We start from the raw sequence: 24224 nt of genomic DNA on the forward strand, positions 1-24224 counted from the left end.
TCAGCTGATAAAGAATTCTATTCTATTCTATTCTATTCTATTCTATTCTATTCTATTCTATTCTATTCTATTCTATATTCTATATTCTATATTCTATATTCTATTCTGTTCTATATTCTATTCTATTCCATTCCATTCCATTCTATTTGTGAAGGATTCTGGATTTGGAGCATATCTGCTCATTACAGAGATCTCTTGATAGGGCAAATGATCATTATATTAGATCAAGGTGAATGAACCTAACGAGAGAGAAGGCAAAACATCATCATCACTAATACCTGTGAACTGTGTATATATGTGTGTATGCTTGTGCATGCACATGTGCGTGTCTTCAGGTCAATGTTGATTCCTGGTAACTGGCTGGAAACATCCATGCATTCTGGCAAGGTTTTTCAGTTGTGGTTTGCCATTGCATCATTCCCAGGGCTGACAGAGAATGATTGACCCCCTGGTGACCCATCTGGTTTTGTGGCTAAGGTGGGACTTAGAACTCAATCTGTCATGCTATCAGAGATAACTAGACTTGAAAACTGGAGTGCAGGGAAAAAAAAGTATGATCTCACTTCTACTTCTGACACACTGTTTTATCTGAAGGGAAGAATAAACTTTTGCAATAGTATTCAGAGCAATTAGGTGGCTATCAATTTTATGTACAAAGCTTGAGTCTATAAAAGTGAAGCTGTTTTTCACTGTGTTTCATCAATAGTTTAAATGAACTAGGAAAAAAATTCTGTCTCAATCAATTTCTATGAATCCTTAGATACACCCCAAGGCAGTATAATAAAGTTGGTTTATCATTTCTCTAAAATATTCCATTCTTTCTAACAAAACAGAACATGAAATGGAAATTCATCCCTCTGTCCTAAAAATAAATAGATCAATGTCAAACACACATCTTACTGTTTTAATTTAAATGCAAGCCAAACAGGAATTACCTAGTCTCTAACTAACTATTGAGTCTATTTTATTTATTGATGTGTGATATTTATATCCAGGTTTTCTCCATCAGTTTCCCAGTCATATGCAGTACTCCCTTTTCCTGTTTTCATCCCACTCTAAAATTGGTTACACACTCTAGTTCCTAAAGAATATGAAGAATACAAAAGGTTACTAAGCACCCAAAATACTGAGGCAAAGGTTTTATTTATTTTTTATTGCTTTGCTCTCTTCTCCCACTGAGAAATGTGAAAATATGGTTGTTTACCACAATGCGAGCCCTTTTAGGTTCTTATATCCCTGAACCAATGCAATTTTTGTCACCACTGGCCACTTAGAACAATATTTTATCTTACCTTTCTCGCCTCGTTTTTTCTTAGTCCTGTCAATGTGGTCTTTGAGCTGGATGCGAACTTGCCTTTCATTTGGCTGATCTCGAATAAATGGGTGCTTCATCAGCTGTTCAGTGCTTGGCCTCTGGCCATGGTTTTTCACCAGGCAGCTTTCAATGAAGGACTGGAATTTTTTGGACCTATCAAATCAGAGAATTGGGGATAGATGTGCAGGAAAAGGTTAGGTTAATAACGGTATTTATGAGTCAGGGTTTTGCCAGTCTTGGAGAATGTTAAAAGGATTGTCCCTATAAGACCACCATATATTCTGTGAACATGTTAGTGTCAATCCTGACGTGAACCTGGCTGAGGCCATCTTTGAGGCTTCAGAGTTGCCACTAGATGGGAGAGAGTGGGGAATAGTTAACTGGGGTTTTGCAGTCAAAACAAAAGGTTTTCCTGTGGGACCCAAGGTCATTCCAACAGGTAGCTGGGAGATGAGGAGCAAAGCAACCAATTAACTGGCCAGCACTTCTGTTGGACCATGTGATTGATGACTCAGGGAAAGGGGAAAACTTTCTCTTTTAGTTAGGTGAAAACCGTGGGGACTTTCAGAATCAGTTTTCACCTGTTATGCCAATGTGATATATCCAATAAATTGTTCTTTGAAGAATTTACCAGCCTCAGAGTTCTGCTTTCAATGGGTGTATTACTTGGAATGTTGACAGTTAGGTCAGCAAGTTGGTGAACCCTCCAATCTTTTATCAAATTAGCTAAGAATTAAGTGGATTCTTAGAATTATATTTTTGATATCCCGCCGAAGAACCTGAGGTAAATTATTTTATTTTTGAAGACTTTTTAGGCTTTTTTTACTGCCTTGAGGAATACCCATCAAATTCAATACACTTTTGTAATTATATACAGGATCATTCTGTAACTCCAATAGAATGAAAGGGAGTAAGAAGGATAAACGAGCAAGGAATTAATATTTTTATATATTTTATTTATAAATGGACAATTAGAGATAATACCAATGACAGAAACAATTAGCAAATTCAGCTGCTACTAATGCAGGAAGTCTAAAAATATCCCATGTGTTTCAGTAGAAATCAAAGAGACAATGCTCTAGAAAGTTGCTGCCTTGTTTGGATGCATGCATGAATATGTGTAAATGGAAAAACAGGGCAACAATATTTTCTGCTGAAATTGTCAATGAGCTGGAAAGATAGGTGAGTATAATGCTTTGCCATCATATTTTCTAATGATGAATTCCACTTCAATCTACAAACAATATATTCAATTTAGGTTTGGCTTATCTCCAAGAGCCTTGTAAAAATTCAATCGTAAAAATTTATAAATTGTGGCTTTGTTCATTTTCCAATGTTTTATCCCCTATTTGGATACCATTGACAGTGCCAGGTAATTTCCTACATTTTGTGAAACAGGAAATAAATATTCAGATGATCTCTAAAGAACTTTTTTCTGTTTTCTAACTGAACATCATGATTTAAGATAATTTTAAACAGTAGCAGAAGTTACCTTGCTTAATCATATTGCATTTTAAAAAATGGTTTAAATATGAATTATTTTGCATACCACTAATTACTAGTGTTCTGAAATAATTAATAATATGCATTTTACCAGAACTATCTTGTTCTTTTGTTACTCAGTTGGCTAACAAAAGAACAAGATAGTTCCAGGAAAACTCAACATAGATAATTCATTCATGTAACTCAGTATTATCTAAGCTAGTTTGCTATGACTCTCCCCCCCCCCCCCCATAGTTTTTGTAGTCTTCCCTGAAGTTCATCATCATCATTTTCTTTTAACAACCCCATAATCCCTTGTTTGGTGGAGTCTGGGCAACTGAATGGAGCTAGCAGAGTGTTTAATGGCCGGATGCCTTTCCTGTCATCAATGCGAAGTTTTGTTTAGCAGATATAGTCTCATTGTGCCCAAAGAGAGAAATATCTGCCTCTACCTAGAATTGAACTCACATCTTTCTGATTGTGAGGCAAGAACATACATACCATATACTGAAGGCATTTTTTTTTGTTCATAGATCTTACAGTGTCTCACTGATATGCAACAAAAACCTAAATTTCAGACTGTTTGGAGAGACTGTTCGAAAAACAGAGGAAAAAGTGCAAAAATGGATTCTCCTGTGCCTGTTGCCATACAGCCCTATCTGATAAAACCTGTTCAAACACAGGGGAATATATTTTCAGGAGAGCAAAATAATTTAATCGAGTTCAACCTTGCCAATCAAAAAACAGCTCAAGAGGCATCAGATCGCTTACCCCATTGCTTTGGATAAAGCAAACGTTTTGTGTAAATTCTGCAGGCCCTTAAAAAAGCAAGCCCAGGATTCTGAATGTGTCCTCACTTTTTACAAGAGGCTTTCGTGAGTATCAATAGCTTGGGAAGAAATGGCTTCTCCATGTTGAACAGAGACGAACATTGGATGACTGCAGCTCTGTGGCAGCTGACCCCTAAGAGACCCAGTTGCTGCTGGATTATCTTTTAAACGATTCTTACATATACTCCATATGATAAACAGCTTCAACTTTTATAATGGTTGACTATATGTAATGGATACATTTCTGAATGCAAAAACAAAAGAATGGAATTCCTGACACCAATCTGCTTATGCGCAGCAGCTGTCATCAAATGATAATCCACAGGCTCAAATAAAAATCCGAATGTACTATCCACTGAGAGAAAAAGAGTGTCTGGTATTTTAAGCCATCAAGTTAGCAAAGAATGCTGCTTATCAACAAGACTTAGTGTATCACTCTGGAGCAGATACTTCCTCTAAGCATAATTACAAGGGTGTGTAGGTAAATAACACCATTAATAAAGGGTGCGAACCAGGCTTTGGAGTAAGAATGCTAAGAAGGCTTTGGAGTAAGAATGCTAAGAAGTAAGTACATTTACTTCTAACAAAAGGTCTTCTCGTGGTAAATGCATTTATCTTTGAGAAGGGGTGTTGTAAAATGTTACAAGTACAGGTAATCTTTGACTTACAAGTTTGTTTAGCAACTGTTCAAAGTTACAACGGCACTGAATAAAGTGACCTATGATCATTTTTCACACTTATGACCATTGCAGCCTCCCCATGGTTACATGATCAAAATTCACTTGGCAACCGACTCATATTTATGATGGTTTCATAGTCCCCGGGTGGTCATTTGATCCCCTTTTGCTACCTCCTTACAGGCAAAGTCAATGGGGAAGCCAGATTCATTTAACAACTGTATTACCAATTTAATAACTGCGGTGATCCACTTAGCAACTGTGGCAGTAAAGGTCTTTAAACAGGGCAACATTCACTTAACTGTTTTGCTTAGCAGCAGAAATTTTGTGCTTAATTGGGCTTGTAAGTCAAGAACTACTTGTATAATTTGTTAAAACCAACTTGATCTTCTTTTTCAGATGATAGTGCTTTGATTTATCCCATTTCCTCTACTTCCAAGTGTTATCCCAAAAGCAGGGAGCTACCTAATAAGGCCAAAGGAATGCTAGCTGAGATTTATGGGATCTGAAATTCAGTATACTTGGAGGGCATTTGTTACCCCAGGCAGCAGCTGTCTGCCCGAATTGTATTTCTTTTCAACCACTAGGAGGGGCTTTTGCAAAGTCAATGGGGAAGCCAGATTCATTTAACAACTGTACTACCAATTTAATAACTGCAATGATTCACTTAATAACTGGGACAAAATTCACTGAACAAATGTTTCACTTAGCAACAGAAATATTGGGCTCAATTGTGGTTGTAAGTCGAGGACTATCTGTACTGCAAGGAACTTTGTGAGAGGCTGCAGCTATGAATTTCCTCCATGTGCCATGCTGCTTTCACAGGCTGTTAAATCCAACTCCTGTTCAGTGCAGGACATTATCTACTAATCCTCAACCCACCACAAGGTCCCTTCTCAGTGAAGATTGGGCACTGTTGAAACTGTAGTTCAGATAGAATTACCATCAATTATCAAATTGGCTGAGATAGTTTTGTGTGTGTGTGTGTGTGTGTGTGTGTGTGTGTGTATTCATGGAAATAAATTGAATTTCAATTAATGTTGACAAGATGTTCCTGCCCCAATCTTTCTGATCTCTTCCTGATGGATTGGGATTTACAACTCCCAGGAATGCAGCTGACTGGGAATGCAGGCAACTGTACTTGCAAGCAGGATATATATTCAACATTAGCCAAATCCTTTTTGCAATTTTATCTTACAAATACAGCATGTTTCCACTTTTATAGCACATAGATAACTTTTAAATTACAAGCACAGGGGACCTGTGATACCTTCTCCCACATATTACCGAATGAAATAACTGCACTGTATCCAATTCCTTCATTACCAAATTCAGGAAGCCATGTGATAACAATTTTCAGGAGTAGAAAAATGTCAGGGGAACTTTGTTAGAGAAAATAGGAAAAAAATGTAAAAGAAAATTCAGACAGGTGTTTTCCATAAGTCGAATTCGCCATGCTGCAAGAATTTTCTCCAAATCACAAAACCTGTTTATGTTAGCATTTTCAAAAGAACACGATTAACAAACAGGCTGCACCTTCTGTACCAAAACTGTGTGTGGATTTTAATTTCAACTTTTACTTCACCCCCAACTTGGCCCTCCCTTCTTATCTTCTTCTTGGCTAAATCTGTTTGTTTGGCTTTAAATAGTTGCCCATCTCAAATACAAGACACTGGGTGGCTTACAATAAACAATAGCATTCCTGACCTACTGGCAAAGTAGGAGAGATGGATTATCGAAGATATAGAGCTGTGTTTATCTGGCATTCCCAGCTGTCCAGCTTCTGGACAGACTACTTTGCATAGCCAGATTATCTCCCTTGTTTTTTCTATTTCTGCTAGCAGCAGGAGTTACACAGGGTCACTGCAGCAGGCCTTCTGTCACTACTACATCATGTTCATCAGTAATTCACAGTGATAAGTCATCAGTATCTTTCTCAAGTATCCAATGGTTTTTGGAAAAGTTATGTCTAAATGCACAGTTTTTCTTTTCTTGCATAAAATAGTGTGAAATATTTTCAGCTAAACTGAGATATTCAATAGAAGAAAATATACAGGGCTCCAACTGTAGTCTTTTAGTGCTAATAGAGAAACTGAATTGAAAGGACTTTCGAGGTCTTAGTGTAGTTAGTTTACTTTATTGTCATTGCACCTCGTACAATGAAATTAAGTACCATCTTCAGTGTACATTGTGATTATGAAAATAAACACAAGCACACATTCTTCACAGTCTATACATTGAATGGAAAACCCCTGATATTGCATTAATATTGCACTATACAGTAGAATTCATTAGAGTTATTGTCCTGGGATAGAAGCTGTTTCTCAGTTTATTTGATCTTGTTTTTATTATCCTGTATCATCTGCCAGATGGTAATAGTTCAAAAGAAAAGGGTGCCCAAGATGAGATAGATCTTTGAAATAACTTTCTTAAGGCAGTGGGAGCTATAAAGCTCCCCCAAAGAGAGGAGAGGACAACCAATGATCTTCTGGGCAATGACATTAACCCTCTGGAGTGTTTCTACTCCAATCTCCTGTTCAGGCAGAAAACCCTATACTATTTAAGACTATTTAAGGTTGTCCAATCTCTTGTTCAAAACTTCTAGTGTTGGAGCACCCACAATGTCTGGAGGAAAGTGGTTCCACTGATTAATTGTTCTCTCAGGAAATTTCTCCTTAGTTTTAGGTTGGTTCTCTTCTAGAGTATATTCCATCCATTGCTTCTTGTCCTACCTTCAGGTGCTTTGGAGACTAGTTGATCCGCTATTCTCTGCGGCAGCCCCTGAGATATTGGAATGCTGCTATTAAGACCGCTTCTGGACTTTACAACAGGTTCTCCAAACAAACTACAATTGTTAAATGTTGCTTTCTTCTCTATCATGAAAGCTTGAAAATTAAATGTGGAAGGCTAACAAGAAGGTGGCTGCAAAGTGGTTTAAAAAATCAAAATGGCAGCAATGAAGGTGCAATAGAAGTTTTGTTTTTAATGTATGTCAGAGATGCAATACATATAAAAATGATGCCATTTGCTTTCTGACTTACGTATTTAATTCCATGTAGGCATCACCCAACTCTAAAATGACTTTTTAAAATCGTACCATGTAGTTCCCCCATGTCAACAAGGATCAGAAATCTAAACAGCTTCTATATCTAGTGAGATTGAGAACATGATCAAAATTAGAGCCATGCAAAACTTCAGTTTGAAGATTTCATTATAAAGTAATTTGATCAAACAACTCTCTTTGAATCAAATTGCCAAGATAAGATAATATGTCAAATAGAATCAGTTGCTTTCAAAACTATTTGAAGATTTAGTGGACTCCATGAGTACAAAAATACATTTTTGTCCAATCAAAACTTTGCAATGAAACTAATCAATTTGATTTGAATTGCAAACTCAGATTGAATTACACATTCAAAGACTATCTTGAGAGATTTATAACCCCTAATTAATATATGTATGTAAATGTATGACTAAGAGTCTATTTTTCTTTAGTGTCAAAGTGAAGAAGCACAGCAGGCCTCAATAGGTAATGAAAAGATATGGCTTTTATTGATGAACTGGCAGTCACCAAGCAAAGGGTGGATATGGATTAGGACCACATTGATTGATTAATTATCCTGCCTTTATTAATTTTGTAAATAACTCAAGGCAGCAAGCAGCAAACCCTTCTTCCTCTTCCTATATTTCCCCACAACAACAACCCTATGAAGTGAGTTGTGCTGAAAGAGAATATCCAGCTTAAGGTCATCCAGCTGGCTTTCATGCCTAAGTCAAGACTAGAATTCACAATCGCCTAACTTCTAGTCTGGTGCCTTAACCACTGGACCAAAATTTGGACCTGCCTTTTGCCTGATAAACCTATCAGTGCTCAGAAATCTATGGCAATTGTTTGGATTGTCAATATGGAAAAGTTTAGACTCACACAAGATATTCAAATTCTTGTAGATACACCCACAACATTTCATTGCTGCAGTTGATAAAGAGAAAGTAAAGTATAATAGCTTCTTGCAGCACGCACATAGGGAGGGTAGAAAAATATACACTCACCACTTCTTTGATTTCAGCCTGGGGGCTGGGTTTCGGGGAATGAGAAACAAGGCTCTCATAGGATGCATATCACAAAGGGCTGAAAAACCAAAGAGAGAGAGAGAGAAAGGCATGAAACAAATAGTCAAGTGTAAGGGCAAAAAGAGAACATTCTAGTAAAGACATTGAATTCTAGGATAAAATTCTCATGTGATGTAGGAAGATAAATTTAGTGACTAGGTTTACAGATCCCACTTGGTCATAAGATAAGTGAGGTTATCTCTGAGGCTCTGATGCATAGTTTGACCGAGGCCTTAATCATAGCTTATTTGTTGTTTGGAATGAAAAAAGGGCTTTGATCAGATTGCTTCTGTATGGACTCTCTCTGTTTGTGGAGTCTAGTAGTCTTCCCATTTTTCAGAGGATCTCTGAATGATAAAGCAGCAGAAGGATGTCTAGAAAGCCACTGAAAAAAGATGATTAATGCTTCTGAGTACAGGTATGTGTCCTTCTTAAGGACTAACTTGTGACAGTACAAGAGCTAAAATATAACAATTTAACTGCTTTTACTGAGTCCATGAGTCCACTAATGCTTTCCTCAGAACAATCTGGTCACCCCTGGATAAGGAGAAGCTGGAAAAGTCAGAGAAATCATTCAGGTTTCTTGGAAGTTGGAATCTGCCTATGCAATTCCAATGGCGCTGATTGAGACATGGTTGCAACTTGGTTACCGTAGATGAGTTTGAACGTGTTAGTTCTAAGGAAGTGGACAAGGTCCTTCAGGAGATCGGTGTGACCACTTTTACTTCAGATTCATGTTCTTCCTAGTTGTTTAGGACCTCAGGGGAAGGTTTCCATGGTTGGATTCACACTGTGGTAAATACATCTTCAAAGGAGTAGATAGTTCCACTGGCTCTTAAGGATGTGGTGATCCTCCCCCTCTTTAAGAAGTTATTGCAGGATCCAACAAAGCTGCACAATTTTCATCCTGTCTCCAACTGTCCCTTTTTAGGGAAGGTTATTGAGTAAGTGATCATCTGCTCGAAAGGGCCAGAGGAAATGGATTATCTGGAATCCTTTTAATCTGGGTTCCAGCCAAAACAACATTGGTTGCACCTATGACAGTTTCAAGCTGGAGGGAGTACATCCATCTCTCCCCCATCTTCCCCTCCCCCCTGAATTTCAATTGGCCCCGAATCTATTACTTTTTAGGAAGATTTTAAAAGCTTGGGTTTTTGGGTAGAATAGAAGAGCCTTTGTCTTTGAGAAACCTGTATGTTGATAAACCTGTATGTAGTAGGAATTGTCAATTTGGGGCATTTTTGTTGATATCGCTGGCTTTAATTTCAGTTTTTGTTTGACTTCATTAATGTACACCACCTAGAATCATGCTCATACAAGTTGGGCGGTCATATAAATCTTGTAAACAAACAATCAAAATGCTTTGCTTGTTTATCGCTTAGCACATTGTATACATCTGGCATCTGAGATTTTCTGACCCACAAAGTCGCAGTGTGTTGGGTGATCCCTGCCTATTGTGGTTTATTCAACAAAGAATGCTTTAATTATAGCTTAGGGTGCCATGGGAAGCCATCCTATCAATTTGTGTCTTCATACTTTCTAAGGTAGGTAATTCTTCCCCTAGTCAGATGCCACTGCTGTTGGTTTTTCTATATAGTTAAAGAGAAGCTCTGCTTAGAATCATGAAGTTGAAAAGGGTTATTTAGGTCACTGAATCCAATTCCCTGCTCAGTACAGGAATTTAACAATCCCCCAACAGCTGGCTGCCAAGTTTATGATTCCAGTAATTCCCTAGGTAACCACTTTCAAACTGCTCTGTTAGAAGCTTTTTATTAACATTCAGCTGGAATATGACATAAGTCCATTATTCTGTATGCTACCCTCCAAGACAACAGAAAACCACGACCTTCTTCAATGTTGACACTCCACTAGATACTTGAAGAGGACTATCCTCTCTTTCATTCCCCATGGTCTTCTGTTCTGAAGTTGAATTTTAATTTTTGATAATGGAAATGTTTTAACAGATGCAACATTTATGTTTTCTACTTTTAATGTCATTTTTATTATTAAATTCTTGTTATGCAAAGTTAACATTGATTTAAATGTCATGTCTCTAGCCATCCACAATTTCATGTCAGGGATAAAATTCTAACTAAGCATTTCCCAGTAATTCTTTCAGTTGCTTTGTTATATCAGCCATATGGATAGCTCCATGTGTATACAAACTATAGGAGATAGAACTAATAATTAAAGGAAAGTTTAATACGACAGAAAGGAGAATGGAAAGAAATTAAGCTCATCTCCTGGTGCATATTTATTATTATGGTCCAGTTGGTATAAGACTATCAATAAATCTAGCCAAAAACTCAATGTATTATGGTTTGTTGCATAGATAGCCTGATGTTCAGACTGGACCTGGCATTTTTATCCACCTATTGAATCCTTCCCAAGGACTGGAGATGTGAATGTCTGATGGTGCCAGAGATATCATTGCAGAATTAAGTTAAATATTGCATTTCTCAGAAGGTTGAAAGGGGCAGGAAGCTGCATTACCATTGTTATTATTTTGGTCTCTCACTCAGCCAGTTGTGCAAACAGGATTTGGCATTCTTATTCAGCTATGGAGTCCTTCTCAAGGATCTGGGATAGGCAGATGTGGATGTTTGATATTACAGATCAAAGGATGTAAGCTGTTCTGAGTAAAGGCCGCCTTTTGCAATTGACCGATGGTGAATTTGTCAATTCTGATAGTGTTCAAGTGGGGCTCTAGTTCAGAGGTGTCAAACTCAAGGTCTGCAGGCTGGATCCAGCCCATGGGGTGTTTAGATCTGGCCTGCGGGGCCATCGTGAAAACAATAAAGGACCAGCCTGCAGTGCCTCTGACAATGAAATTGTAGCTCAGGAGGGCCGCATGCGGCCCTCTTGAGCTCTACATGCGACCGTCCTTGTTATGTCCCTGGAACTTGCCAAAGTCCCCACCCAGGTCCGTTCATGCTGCGGGGGCGTTTGCTGCCCCTCATTGGCTGGCCTCCCTCGACAGCCGGCTATAAAAGCCAGCTGCAGGGTTCGGCCAGCCGCTGTTCGCTGTGAGCCTGCTCCAGGCAGGGCTAACACGTTCAGTCCTTTATTGTTTCAATAAAGTCTTGTTGCATTCATGCCCTGGTCTAGCCTCTCATTGCTCAACTACAACACTGGCGACGAGGATGGGATGGCTACCAGAGGCACCGCAACAGCTGAAATCACTAAATTGCTGAGCCGCAGCCGCGCCGCCGGAGAGCTCGGTCAGCAAGAGCGAAAGTAAAAGCGTCTGTAGCCGCTTGGTTAGCAAGCTACAGGGGAAAGTGGAGCGCTGCGAGCCGCAGCCGCTCAACACAAAGAGCGCGAAATTCAAACGGCTGTCGCTTGAATTTCTTGCCGAAAACAGCGCGGTGCTGTTATTCCGAGTCACTGACGCCTACGCAGGCGCGAAATTTGAAGCGCTATCAGAGGCGGCTAGCCATTACCGCCACGCTCCCCAGGAGCGCAAAATTCAAATCGCTGCCAACAGCCGTTGCAGCCTAGCCACAATTGTTAGCCCAGAGAGAGCAGAGAGGTTCTGTGGAGCCTCTCCAGAGCTGAAGTCACTAGCCTGACACGAGCACTAAGTGCCATTTTGTTGTCCCAGAGAGATTTCACAGCAGCATAAACCTGCAGAAGTCCTCATCATGAACTCCAACCCAGCCTTCCCACCGTTCAAGCCAGATGAAGAAAAGTGGGAGTCATACAAAAATCGCTTTTAATCACTATATCGACGCCATTGGTCTGGCTGATGCGGGGAGCACAGAAAGAAGTCATTCTTCCTCAGTTATTGCGGAGCCATCGCTTTTGATACAGCCACAGCACTCGTCGCTCCACGTGAGTTAAAGAATGTTCCCTGGGCAGAATTGCTGGAAATTCTCACCAATCATTACTCCCCTAGGCCCTCACAGATCGCGAGGCGCTTCACCTTCCGGATGAGGAAGCAGGCTGAAAAAGAAACCGTCAACCAGTACATGGCCGCCTTGAGGACTGCAGCCTCCACTGCGGGTTCGGGAACTACTTAGATGACATGCTCCTCGACCAGCTCGTCTGCGGGGTCAAGGACCTTCACCTCCAAAGGCGACTGCTTGCCAAGAAGGATCTCAACCTCTCCCAGGCCGTCAAGGAAGCCTTGGCTGCGGAACTGGCAATGCAGTCAGCCACCGAGATTCAAGGTCCCGTTCCCAAACAAAGCTATGCCACCATCCACTCAGAAGAGGTGGTCAGCGAAGAGGTTCCCGACGATCAAACAGACATCCACCGCCTCGCTCATGCCAAACAACCACAGGTAGGAACAAGGCAAGAAAGCAACGGTTCACGAAGCACATCATCCTATGCCTATCCTGTGGCGGTCCTCACTCGAGAGCTACCTGCAAATTCAAAGGCGCCACCTGAAACAATTGCCACAAAAGGGGCACATCGCCAGAGTCTGCCAGGCCGCGCACAACTCTGCACAAAGGTTCCTCCCTTGTCCCATTCTGGACTCCAAAGGCAAGTACTAAAGTGTCACACTTGCTACCATGCTAATCACACCTGTCATTCTATTAGTAAAATCACACTCTCCATTTTATTAGAGGGTAAACCTTGTCGTATGGAGGTTGACACAGGGTCAGCGCTCTCAATCATCTCTTGGAGCACTCTCAAGAGAATCCAGCCCAGACTATCCAGAGACCAGCTCCAGAAGTGCCAGCTCACCTTGAGGGACTATCAAGGGAAGGACATCCCAGTACTGCAAAGGCAAGTTCTTTGTTAATTTTAAAGCTTTCAAAGGCCACCTGCCTCTAGTGGTAGTTAACGGCAACCTCCCTAGTCTCTTGGGGCTTGATTGGTTTCACTACCTCGGCCTAGGGTTAACAGGAGTCCATGCTGTCTCAGCTTCTGACACTGACTCCTTATTCACTGACTATTCAGACGTATTCAGCGATGAGTTGGGGTGTTATAACGGTACCCCATCTCATTCGCAGTTGACCCCCAAGCAGTTCCAGTCCAGCTGAAACCTCGTAGAGTTCCATTCGCCATTCGGCCTAAACTAGACGCGGAACTGGATAAATTATTAAAACAAGGGGTCATTGAGCCGACAGACTTCGCCAAATGGGAGACGCCAATTGTCACACCCCTTAAAAAGGACGGCAGTCTGAGAATTTGTTCGGATTACAAAACAACAATCAACCGCTTTCTACAAGTTAGCGCTTACCCAGTCCGGGTCATTCAACATTTACTGCACACTTTTGAGCCTGGCAACATTTTTGCCAAATTGGACATGTCACAAGCGTATCAACAGTTCCCTGTTGACAATCAAACAACCGAACTACAAGCGATTGTGACCCACAGGGAGCCTTCCAGTGCAGGTGTCTCCAGTTTGGTGTAAGTGTTGCCCTGGCATTTTCCAATCCCTCATGGAGCGTATACTTCAGGGCCTCCTGGCGTAGTACCCTACTTCGACGACATTTTGGTCTCCGCCAGGACAGACCCCAACTCTTCCAGAGAGTCAGAGCAGTGTTAGACAGGTTCAGACAGCATGGCCTCAAATTAAAAAGGGAGAAATGTGCCATTGCCACTAGACAAGTGGACTTTCTGGGCTATAGAATTGACGCCTCAGGCATTCACCCCCTAGAATCCAAGGTCAAGGCAATCCATGAGGCACCCACGCCAACCACTAAAGCCGAGCTACAAACCTTTTTGGGATTATTGAACTTTTATGCGTCATTCCTACCTCACAAAGCATCAGTAGCAGAGCCTTTACACAGGCTCTTAGATAAAAATCACCTTGGCACTGGGGACACAAGGAAGACACTTCACAGCAGTCAAATCACTGCTCACATCAGACGCAGTCCTTATTCAATTTGACCCACACCTCCCATTGGTACTAGCAGCGGATGCATCCCCTTTTGGGATTGGAGCCGTGATTAAGCCATAGACTACCTAACGGCTCCGAGGCACCAATCGCTTTCTTTTCCAGAACGCTCTCAGCAACAGAGCGTAACTATAGTCAAATCGACAAGGAGGCTTTAGCGCATGGCAGCGTGATAAAGAAATTTCATGAATTCCTTTTTGGCCACAACTTTGAACTAATCACGGATCACAAGCCTCTCCTGGGTCTTCTATCTGGAGACAAGCAGACTCCCCAAGTGTTGTCTCCCAGAATGACGAGGTGGACCTTGTTCCTGGCGGCTTACTCGTACAAGCTCATCCACCGCCCAGGCAAAGCGTTAAGCCACGCAGACGCCCTCAGCCGCTGCCCCTGCCAGCTCCAGCTGAGGACCCGGCCCCGGTCCATGCCATCTTCGATGTCACCGAGCTCGACCTTCCTGTCACCGCCCTCGACATCGCCACCAAATCCAGGACGGACAAAACAATCGCCCAGGTACTGGACTGGGTGAGGAGGGGGTGGCCGGGCTCTAACCTCGCAGCCGAATTCACACCTTTAAGACCCGTCAACAGGAACTATCCAGCTTACAGGGCTGCCTGTTGTGGGGCACCCGAGTTGTCATTCCGGCCCGCCGCACACCAGTCTTAGAGGCACTACACGAGGGCCACCCGGGCATCGTCCGGATGAAGGCGTTGGCTCGGAGTTACGTCTGGTGGCCTGGCTTGGGCGACGACATCATCAAGTGGGTAAGCTCTTGCCAACCCTGTCAGGAATCCAGACCATCCTCCAGTCACCACCCCACAAAGTGGGAGAGCGCCAACGCACCTTGGTCAAGGCTACACATTGACTTAGCGGGACCAATAACGGCAAAACCTTCTTGGTGGTCGTAGATTCATACTCTAAATGGATCGATGTGGCCCAACTATCCACGACCACCACGCAAGCGGTTACCAAGGCCCTGACCCGCCTATTCGTAACACACGGGCTACCAGATACCATAGTTTCGGATAATGGCCCCAGTTTGCCTCAACAGAATTTAGCCGCTTTACCACCAATCTTGGCATCCGACACATCTTCACGGCCCCTTTCATCCTGCCAGCAACGGACTGGCGGAGAGAGCCGTTAGATCCACAAAAGAAGCATTAGCCAGATTCAGCAAAGAAGATTGGCATCACAGACTCTCCGCTTCTTGCTAAGCCAACACTCAACCCCTTGCATGGTCACCAACAAATCCCCAGCTGAACTTCTGATGGGTAGACGCCTAAGGACTGTGTTGGATAGGCTCCACCTCACTATTGCCCTGACACCCTCTCGCTTCAATGACGGGGGTCAGAGATTTTGTCTTGCAGGAACATGTCTTCGCAAGGAACTATGCCGGAGACCCACTTTGGATTCCAGGAGTGATAGTAGCCATCACCGCCCCAGGTCGTACCGAGTCCAGCTGGAAGACGGCCATGATATGGAGAAGGCACCTGGACCAGCTAAGGAAGCGACAGGGTACCTTCGCCAGTACCGGATCGTGGGCTCAGGTCGGTCCCCAGGTGCCTCACCAAACTCTCATCGAAGACCATGCCAGAGACTCTTCACCACCGTCACCCGTGCCAAGGAACAGGCAGTAGACCGGGACTGCCCGATGGGCCCTCCATCTGAACCAGCAGACGGGGCCACGACATCGCCGGCCAGAAGCACTGCACCGGTACCAGCGCAGACCTCAGAACGAGGCTGCACCCCATCACCAACCCTACCAGTCTCCTCGAACTCTGAGACGCTTGGTAACTCACCGGAGTTACGACGCTCGGGGCGCCAGCACAGACCGCCCGCTTATTTAAATGACTATGCGTGTTCGCATCTGGGGGGAAGGGGTGTTATGTCCCTGGAACTTGCCAAAGTCCCCACCCAGGTCCGTTCATGCTGCGGGGGCGTTTGCTGCCCCTCATTGGCTGGCCTCCCTCGACAGCCGGCTATAAAAGCCAGCTGCAGGGTTCGGCCAGCCGCTGTTCGCTGTGAGCCTGCTCCAGGCAGGGCTAACACGTTCAGTCCTTTATTGTTTCAATAAAGTCTTGTTGCATTCATGCCCTGGTCTAGCCTCTCATTGCTCAACTACAACAGTCCTGAGCTCTATTTTTGCTGGCAGTGGGTTGCAGGAGGCCATCGCAGCTGAAAACAGAGCTCAGGAGCTTATTTTTGCTGGCAGAGCGTTCAGGCCACCACAGGCGCCCCTGACACAAGTGATGTTGAGCTGTCACATCTACCCTGGCCATGCCCACCTCAGTTCTTTGAGGTCAAACACAACCCTGATGCGGCCCTCAATGAAATCAAGTTTGACATCACTGCTCTAGCTATTTGGGGATTTCACCCATTGGTACAACCTTTGCCACAGTCATTCTATTTCTATTTATTTTGTTATCTTCTCCAGTTCTTCTTCTTCTATTCTGCTGTCTCCAGGTACTGCCATCCAGACTTACTTTCTCTTTTGTATTGACAGTTGTTACTTTGTCTTTTGTATTGATGGTTGGGGTGTTACATGGGATGTGCCTGTCTCTTATTATTATTTATCAAATTTATTTGCCGTCCATCCATGGTTTGAGGCAATTCTGAGAGGAGTCATATCATGACAATCATGTCTATTATATGTGTGCTTTGAGTCTACATAAAAGCCAGACATTTGTTCCTGAATTCATCACTTTATTCAACAAATCTTTACTTAGGGAATATTTACACATAGCATATTACAGCGAATTGGAATTTTTACCACTGCATAATGAATTTTAATAAGCAGCAATCCAAACTATGATAAAACATAAAATTCAAATATACTCACGGGGAGCTCCTTCTGCCATTTCGATGGCTGTTATCCCTAAAGACCACAAATCACTCTGAAAGAAATAACCAAGAGTACAAAACTTTCAATGATGTACAACATATGAGAGTTACTACTATATAGGAAGGGCTTTTGGTACCTTAGTTCTTTAAGTTTCCTCAAAAATTGTCTGAATAAGTTCTGGATCTTTTCATTCCTCAAATTCACTTGGGCCTTTCATAAACCCATTTTATCTTCTTTCCAATGTCAGAGAGGAGCACCCCATAAATTAAGAGAAACGCAAACCAAAATACCGTGCTATTTTAAGTACACTGAAGCTGTATAATCCAATGCAATTCTCTATCAGTAAGAACTAAATATTTGAAAAAATAATAATTTTGCATGAGTAAAATACTACCCCTGTTTTTCTTATTTCTCCAAATACTTTTAAACTCTTAATCTTACCTTCCCTAATTTGGACAACTTTCAGACTTATAGCTTTACAAACACACACACACACACACACACACACAGCTCTATTATTCAAAGTATAACAATGGAGTAAGATATAATAAGTAAAAAAAATGATGCAGAAATTAAAAGGAAAGAAAATTAAACTAAATCTAGTTTACACTAATACTATTTACAGTACTATATCTTTCTACATCTTTCTGACCTTATAAACCATCCTTACTTCTTCCATCATAATAAAACTTTCTTAAGTATTATCTATACTCTCAATCTATTTGCTCTTCCTTTGTATATTTGTTTTGTGATTTAAAACTGATTATCTCAAGATGTTTATTTCCAAATAGTATTCAACCTACATGTATTTGTCTATAGTTGATTCTTGTTCCAATCTTTTTTTTTTGCCTTATATGTCATACAATTCTTAGTAAATTCATTCCGACTGCAAACAATTGCCTTTTATGTTTCTTCAATCATACCAAACTCTTATATTATATGAATTATTATATGTGGATATTAGTCCTTAGAATTGTAGAAATGGTTATTATTGGGAATTGAAGACTACATTTGTTGAAGCTCAGTCACTGACGTGTAATCTTTGGGAGAAGAAAAAGAACTATCTTAACGGGAAATTGCAAGAATAATAAGATATGGAAAACTGATTGCTAATCATTGAAAGGCCTTTGTAGGTCTTCAAGAAACTGCTTTTGAGAAAAATGGGTTTTTGAGAAACTAATCACGAAAATAACAAGTATTTCATCAAGTTCAACCTTCTTCAAAGCACAACAGACAAATTTCTGCAAAAATACTACTAAGAAATCTTAAATCTGACATTTGGTAAAAGCAATGAAAATTGATTTCAAGGCACTTGTAAAACTGAAAAACTGCCTTAGAAAACAGACATGGGCCTTTTGGTTTCTACCTAATAAATCATGTATATATTGCATTAAGAATATCTTCTGAATTGTGAGTCTAAGTCTACACTACAGATCATAGATGGCATGTCCTTGGGAGACACAGTCAAGAGATGTCATCTCAGATAAGAGACTATATATAGCCCTATATAACAACTAGATGGTGGCCAAGGCAAGAAGCTTAGAAGAGATCCTCAGGCTGTAAAAGGAGACAGTGGGAGATTTGTACTTTCAGATTTCCATGATCCCATTAATATAGCTTTACAATAAAGTAGAATTAGCCCATCTAGTCATGTTTCCTATCTGGTCTGCCTAGTAAAGTTGACACTCTGTCTTGGAATACAAATATTTCTTCTAATCAATATTTTTGGTCTGTTCCAGTCTGTTTTTTTTTAGCATCACAGTTGTTTTATTATTTTGCATTCTTACTTTTGATTATCTGAGTCAACTCTATAGAAATACTTTCCTTTCCACTCTTGTCTAATGTTGATTCTTCTCTTTCCACCTTTCTCCTTTTTGTTCATTTAGTTTCTTCTACTCGTTCCTGCCTGCTGTTTTCTTTCTTTTTTTACTTCATTCCTGAGTGCCCTTTGCAAACCCTACTAATGGGATAGTTTCACTAATATTGTAAAATGCTTGTAAATAAAGGTAGGTTTGTGTATGTAGGATAGAAATATGCATGTAGACTTTTTGTAGCTGTGTGCATGAGTACCTGTTATCTCAGCTTTATGTAAAAACAATTTAATAAATGAACAGCCTTCTTGGTGACCTCAGCAACTGGTTATCCCGTTTCTCTATAGACCCCAGGAAATATCATTCTATGGAATTACAGATTTGTGAAAAAACACTTCTGGAAACTGTTTCCAAATTACAGGCCCAAATTTCTTTTGTAAAGCAGAAAGATGGAGAAAATGTGGTCATGAAGCTATTATAGAATTAATGGAGATTTATATTATAGATTTGCTCATCAAACTTTCCAATTTGAGTCAAAAACTATGTCTCAAATTTGAGGGGGGGGGGGAACAGAAACACACATTTGTTCTCTTGCCCTTACGGTTGTTACCATTATATATTAAAGTTTGGATGTTGGAATGCCAGACCTGTCAAATTTTCTTTTTCTCTGCCAAGAGATCTCTCTGCTTTCTTTTTATTTAAAAAAATGGCAGCTAAGAATGGAATAAAGAGAAATTAACAACCGTGTTCCTAACTTATCAGCTGCAACGATTCACTTAACAACTGTGGCAAGAAAGGTTAAAAATGGGGGGAAATTCATGTAACAACTGCCTTGCTTAGCAATAGAAATTTTGGGCTCAATTGTGGTTCTACATTGAGGTTAATAGAATAATCAGTTCTATTAACCACCCCTGAAGCTCTGACTTTAGGCTTACAATCTATAAGTAACCAGCCCATTTTTTTGGTGTTTTCCATGTGTCTGTCTCTGCTATCCCTACTTATTGTAGTTAATTGTAGTTAATGACTACATTGGGAGAAAAAGGAAAAATGCATATAGTCCCACAGCACTGATAAAAGCATTTGGCCCGAAAACTAAAATTTTAACTGCAATGACAAGTCCCAAATCAATATCTTTCTGGTGACTGCCTTATGGAACGTTTTTCTCTTTAAGCTCTGTTCAGAACAAAAAACCAGCAAGCAATCTATTTAATGATGGCAAAACAGAAGGTCTGCAGAAGGTCTTTTGACAAGTTTCTCTTGCTCAGAAAATGGATCTGCTGTCTGCTTTTATGTGAGCATACAAAGGGGATTTCAACTTTCTTAACCAATAAGGTTAAGAAGGTTGCTTGCCTTTTATCTTTCTCAAGAAAATAAAGTTTCATGAACACATAGCTTTGAGTGCCCCACAATCCTCATATATTTAAGGAAAGATGTTAAATTACAACGTTTTTAGCACGCCTGATGTTCCTCTGTAGTGATGCTCTTGTAAAGTTAAGCTGAAGATATCAAACGGCCCAAAGAGCAACAGTGAAATTTGATGAGGGGCAGATTTAAATCTGGATTTTCTCCCTATTTGAGGGAGAACCAGTGTGCCTCCACTTTTACCTGAACCACAAAGTAGCATTAGTTCAAGATAAATATGTCTAGACAATCTTTTAATATCAGAGAAAGAGCATTAAGTAAGCTCTGCAACCAGGGGTGGGCTGCTGGGGGTTTGCAGGGGTTCGGGAGAGCCCCTAGGTAACATTCTGTGCAGTTCAGAGAACCCCCAAATCCCACTCCTGGCTGGCCCCACCAATCCCACCCCGCCCCTCCCAGAAGTCCTCATGTGGGCCGTTTTGGATGCAGGTAAGTGTAGGGTGCGTGCAGAGGCTTGGGGAGGGTGAAAAACGGGCCTCCTGGAAGTTTGGGAAGGCCTGAAATAGGCCCGCTTCCAGCTTCCAGAGAGCCTCCACAGCCTGGGAGGGCCGCTTTCACCCTCCCGGAGGCTCGAAGAAAGCCTCCAGAGCCAGGAAAAAACACCTCTCCCGCCATGGGGCAAGAGGCCGACTAGGCCATGCCCACCATGGCCACACCCACCCAGCAACTGGGCAGAGAACCCTTTGCTAAAATGTTTGAAGCCCACTCCATCTGGCTTATAGTTATAAGCCTTTCCCTCTTTGGGGGTCTTTCTTTGCCTTCTGTGCTGATTTGTGATCTGAAATCTGTGCTTCCATATAATTGTGCCATGGTCTCCAGTTCAAAGATATTGCTGGGATAATTCTCCTGCAGAATCAGGGCAGGAAAATCACAGAAAGATTTTTAAAATAGCTGAGGACCAAGCAACTGCTTCAACAGGTATGTTCAATCTGTATGCTTTTCCTTTGAAGAAAAATTAATCTTTTCTGTTGTAAATTGTTTCTTTGAGAATTTTCCCCTTTTTCCAATGTGTTCATTGCAAAAAGCAACTTCCATAAAAGAGGACGGCACATATACAATAACATCATGACCCAAATCTTGCCCTTACATAGTGTCCTTACAAGTACAGCATCGGCATCAAGACATCTTCACACAGTTTTCATCATCTATCCCCTTGACCCCTTCTCTGAAACAATTCTTTCAAAATAACATTAAGCGGACACACAAGCACAGAGATACAGCGACACACAGCTCAGGGTTTTGATTTGAGGTCTGATCTCAAATGTAGCCCTGCAGCTTTTTTCCAAAAGAAAAGCTAACAGGTTTATGGGTTTGAAAATTAGAAAGGGTAGCTTACGGAAAGAAGAAAATTATAATGCAACATTAGAGAGAGAGAGAGAGAGATTCAACACAAAAATGTGTAAGGATAAAGATGGTAATCTTTCTTATTTCTATTTTCTTTTTTCACTATTTACTATTCTTCTTTATTATCTTTTTTTCCTCTTATGGTTTTTAACTTTGTTAAGCCTTTCTGTAAAAGAAGGAAAGAATGAAAGAAGGAAGGAAGGAAGGAAGGAACGAAGAAAGGAAGAAACACACTAAAGTTAGGATTAATACAAGATAATAATTTGCTATCTAATTGCACACACTTTTCATTATTAATTAAGCCATACACATTATGTTTCCTCTGAAATATTGTTTCAGGACTGGCTGAGACCCAAATCTGGATTTTTCAGTCTGTACAACAACGAACTTTTCAAAGCTCTGAATGTAAAGGAAACACAAACAGCATAGCCTTCATGTACAAATACCTAAACTCAGCTTATATGGGATATACATTCTTTGATTAAACTGAAAACTTTACCTGAATCAGTAACGAAATTCCTTTCCCATATGTCTCTGGATATCTTTCTTGTCATCTTGTATATTTCACCCATAGTCCAGCAACTTTCTTAATAATCTAGCTTAATGTTCTCTCTCATAAATAGAAATGCTTCCTATCTTGCCTGTAATATATTTTGTCCTTAAGATTGCTCCAGTACGTAAATCAGGTCTGATCTTAGATCTCCTTCAACCCATACTCTTATTTTCTGTGACTGAAACTGGCTTTAAAACAGTTTTGGTTACTATATGTGATCCTATGCCAATAGCTATAGATACCTTGAAATCATAAGTTGCATCTGGGTTTTCATCGCAGGCGATGACCTCAGGTGCCATCCAGTAGGGTGTTCCAATAAATGTATTCCTTCGTCCAACTGTTCTGTCTAGTTGAGCGCTGACTCCAAAATCCACTAGGAATTGAAAATAGGAGAATTTGAATGAAGTAAAAGTTAAAAAAAAGTTGGTCTCACTAAAAGGACATAAAATAAATTTCACATCAGATGACCCCGCCCCTCCATGAACAAGGCAATTCATTTCAGAGTACTAGAAATTTCAGCTCCTCACCCCACCTATAATTTTTCTCCTATATCAAATAGATTTGAGGGTTAAATCAAATAGTCCATTTTGTAGATCAGAATTTTTATGGAATTCAACAGGTGAAGAAGTCTTTTTAAAAAAAGATGTTGGACATCTGATGAAAACATATGAGGCTTTGGAATTCTCATAAGAAACCTTGTGAAATGTCATAAAATACACCTTTATTATTGTAAAAACAAAACAAAATCAGGAAACTGAGATCTCTTTTTCCAACTAAGTCAAACAAGAATAAGGTAATATCACAGCATTTCAACCTCTCAGGATACTATAGCAGATAGTATCATGCAACTTTAGGAATGCGGGACTTTAATAGCACCATTGAAGAAGAAATTGTTGAATTCACATATCAAAAGGTTTTGTGCAACTTCACAAGTTTTTAAAAATATATTACAATTGTTAATTAATAAAGTATTTGTAATTTGTCTTATTTATAACCTTCATCTAGCTTCCGCTCTCTTGTCCTACTTTTCCCTACCTCACCCCAGTTCAAATTCTACATCAATCTAGTCACTCTGCACATCTAATAAAGTGAACTACAGTTCATAAGCGCTTTGAACAAAATTTGTTAGTTGGAAAAGGTCTACCAGATTCCTGATCAAGCTTGTCTTGTGACAAGTCTACAAAAGGAAGCATCTTGATTATTGTAGATCATAAAAAAGAGCCACAGGCCAGAAAAGACTTCTAACACTTATGCTAGAAACTTGAAATGGAGTTATCTAAAATTTCATTCATATTTTTAGAAGATGCATTTTAGTATTTCCTTCCTTGCTGGTTATGAATCTATATCAAGACTGTATCAAATACCATTTTGTAATGATTCAATTATGAAAGTAATAAAAAGGCAAATAAAATCCCTGTTGTGTCCTATTTCATGGCTCCAGATTTTTTTTTTTTGATACTGTTTGAATTTTGGATTAGTACTGAGTCAGATCATATACCATTTCTGGCAAAATATAACAAAGTTTTTTTTAAAAAAGTACCATAGACCTACGTGTTGAGCTACTTGAAGAAATGCATTGTAGCTCAGTTACAGTAGAATTGCACAAATAATACTGCTGACCTCTTCTAGTTATTTTTGAGACCAACTCTACTTTAAACATTCTGGCCACATCCTTTCAAGGACCAAGTAATGTTTAATGTATAAATCCTTGAAATAGTGTCCTTTACCTATTCAATACCCATCCAAAATTAACATATTTTAAATAGCCTAGGGAGTACTATAAAAATGCTCAAGAAAATTTGAAGTGACATTGAGAGCAAAAGTGACAGTTGGAAGGGATTATGGCATGCTGATTTTCCTAGCCAGAATCTCTTCATTTTTTTTTTAAAAAAGAGCATAATCTTTCAAAAATGTTATGGGTTTTATTCTAAGAACATAACAACTTCAAAGAATGAAGGCCATATTATCTAGCATTCTTCACAGCCTTTTGGTT

At 40.4% G+C, this 24224-nt stretch overlaps 1 protein-coding gene across 7 annotated transcripts in view; it reads right to left on the reverse strand.

Moving 5' to 3' along the window:
* Positions 1-24224, reverse strand: part of TNIK (TRAF2 and NCK interacting kinase) — a 311530-nt gene that overhangs the window by 98663 nt on the left and 188643 nt on the right. For all 7 annotated transcript variants that reach the window (XM_026705758.2, XM_087933454.1, XM_087933457.1 and 4 more), the window contains exons 7-10: positions 22474-22604; positions 17102-17156; positions 8355-8433; positions 1293-1468 (exon numbers count right to left, since the gene is read on the reverse strand). In XM_026705758.2, the coding sequence (XP_026561543.1) occupies positions 1293-1468; positions 8355-8433; positions 17102-17156; positions 22474-22604 (441 nt within the window). The remainder of the gene's footprint in view (positions 1-1292; positions 1469-8354; positions 8434-17101; positions 17157-22473; positions 22605-24224) is intronic.

This window comes from Pseudonaja textilis, chromosome 4 (assembly GCF_049901715.1).
Source record: "Pseudonaja textilis isolate UNSWEBS1 chromosome 4, rPseTex1.2, whole genome shotgun sequence".
NCBI lineage: Eukaryota > Metazoa > Chordata > Lepidosauria > Squamata > Elapidae > Pseudonaja > Pseudonaja textilis.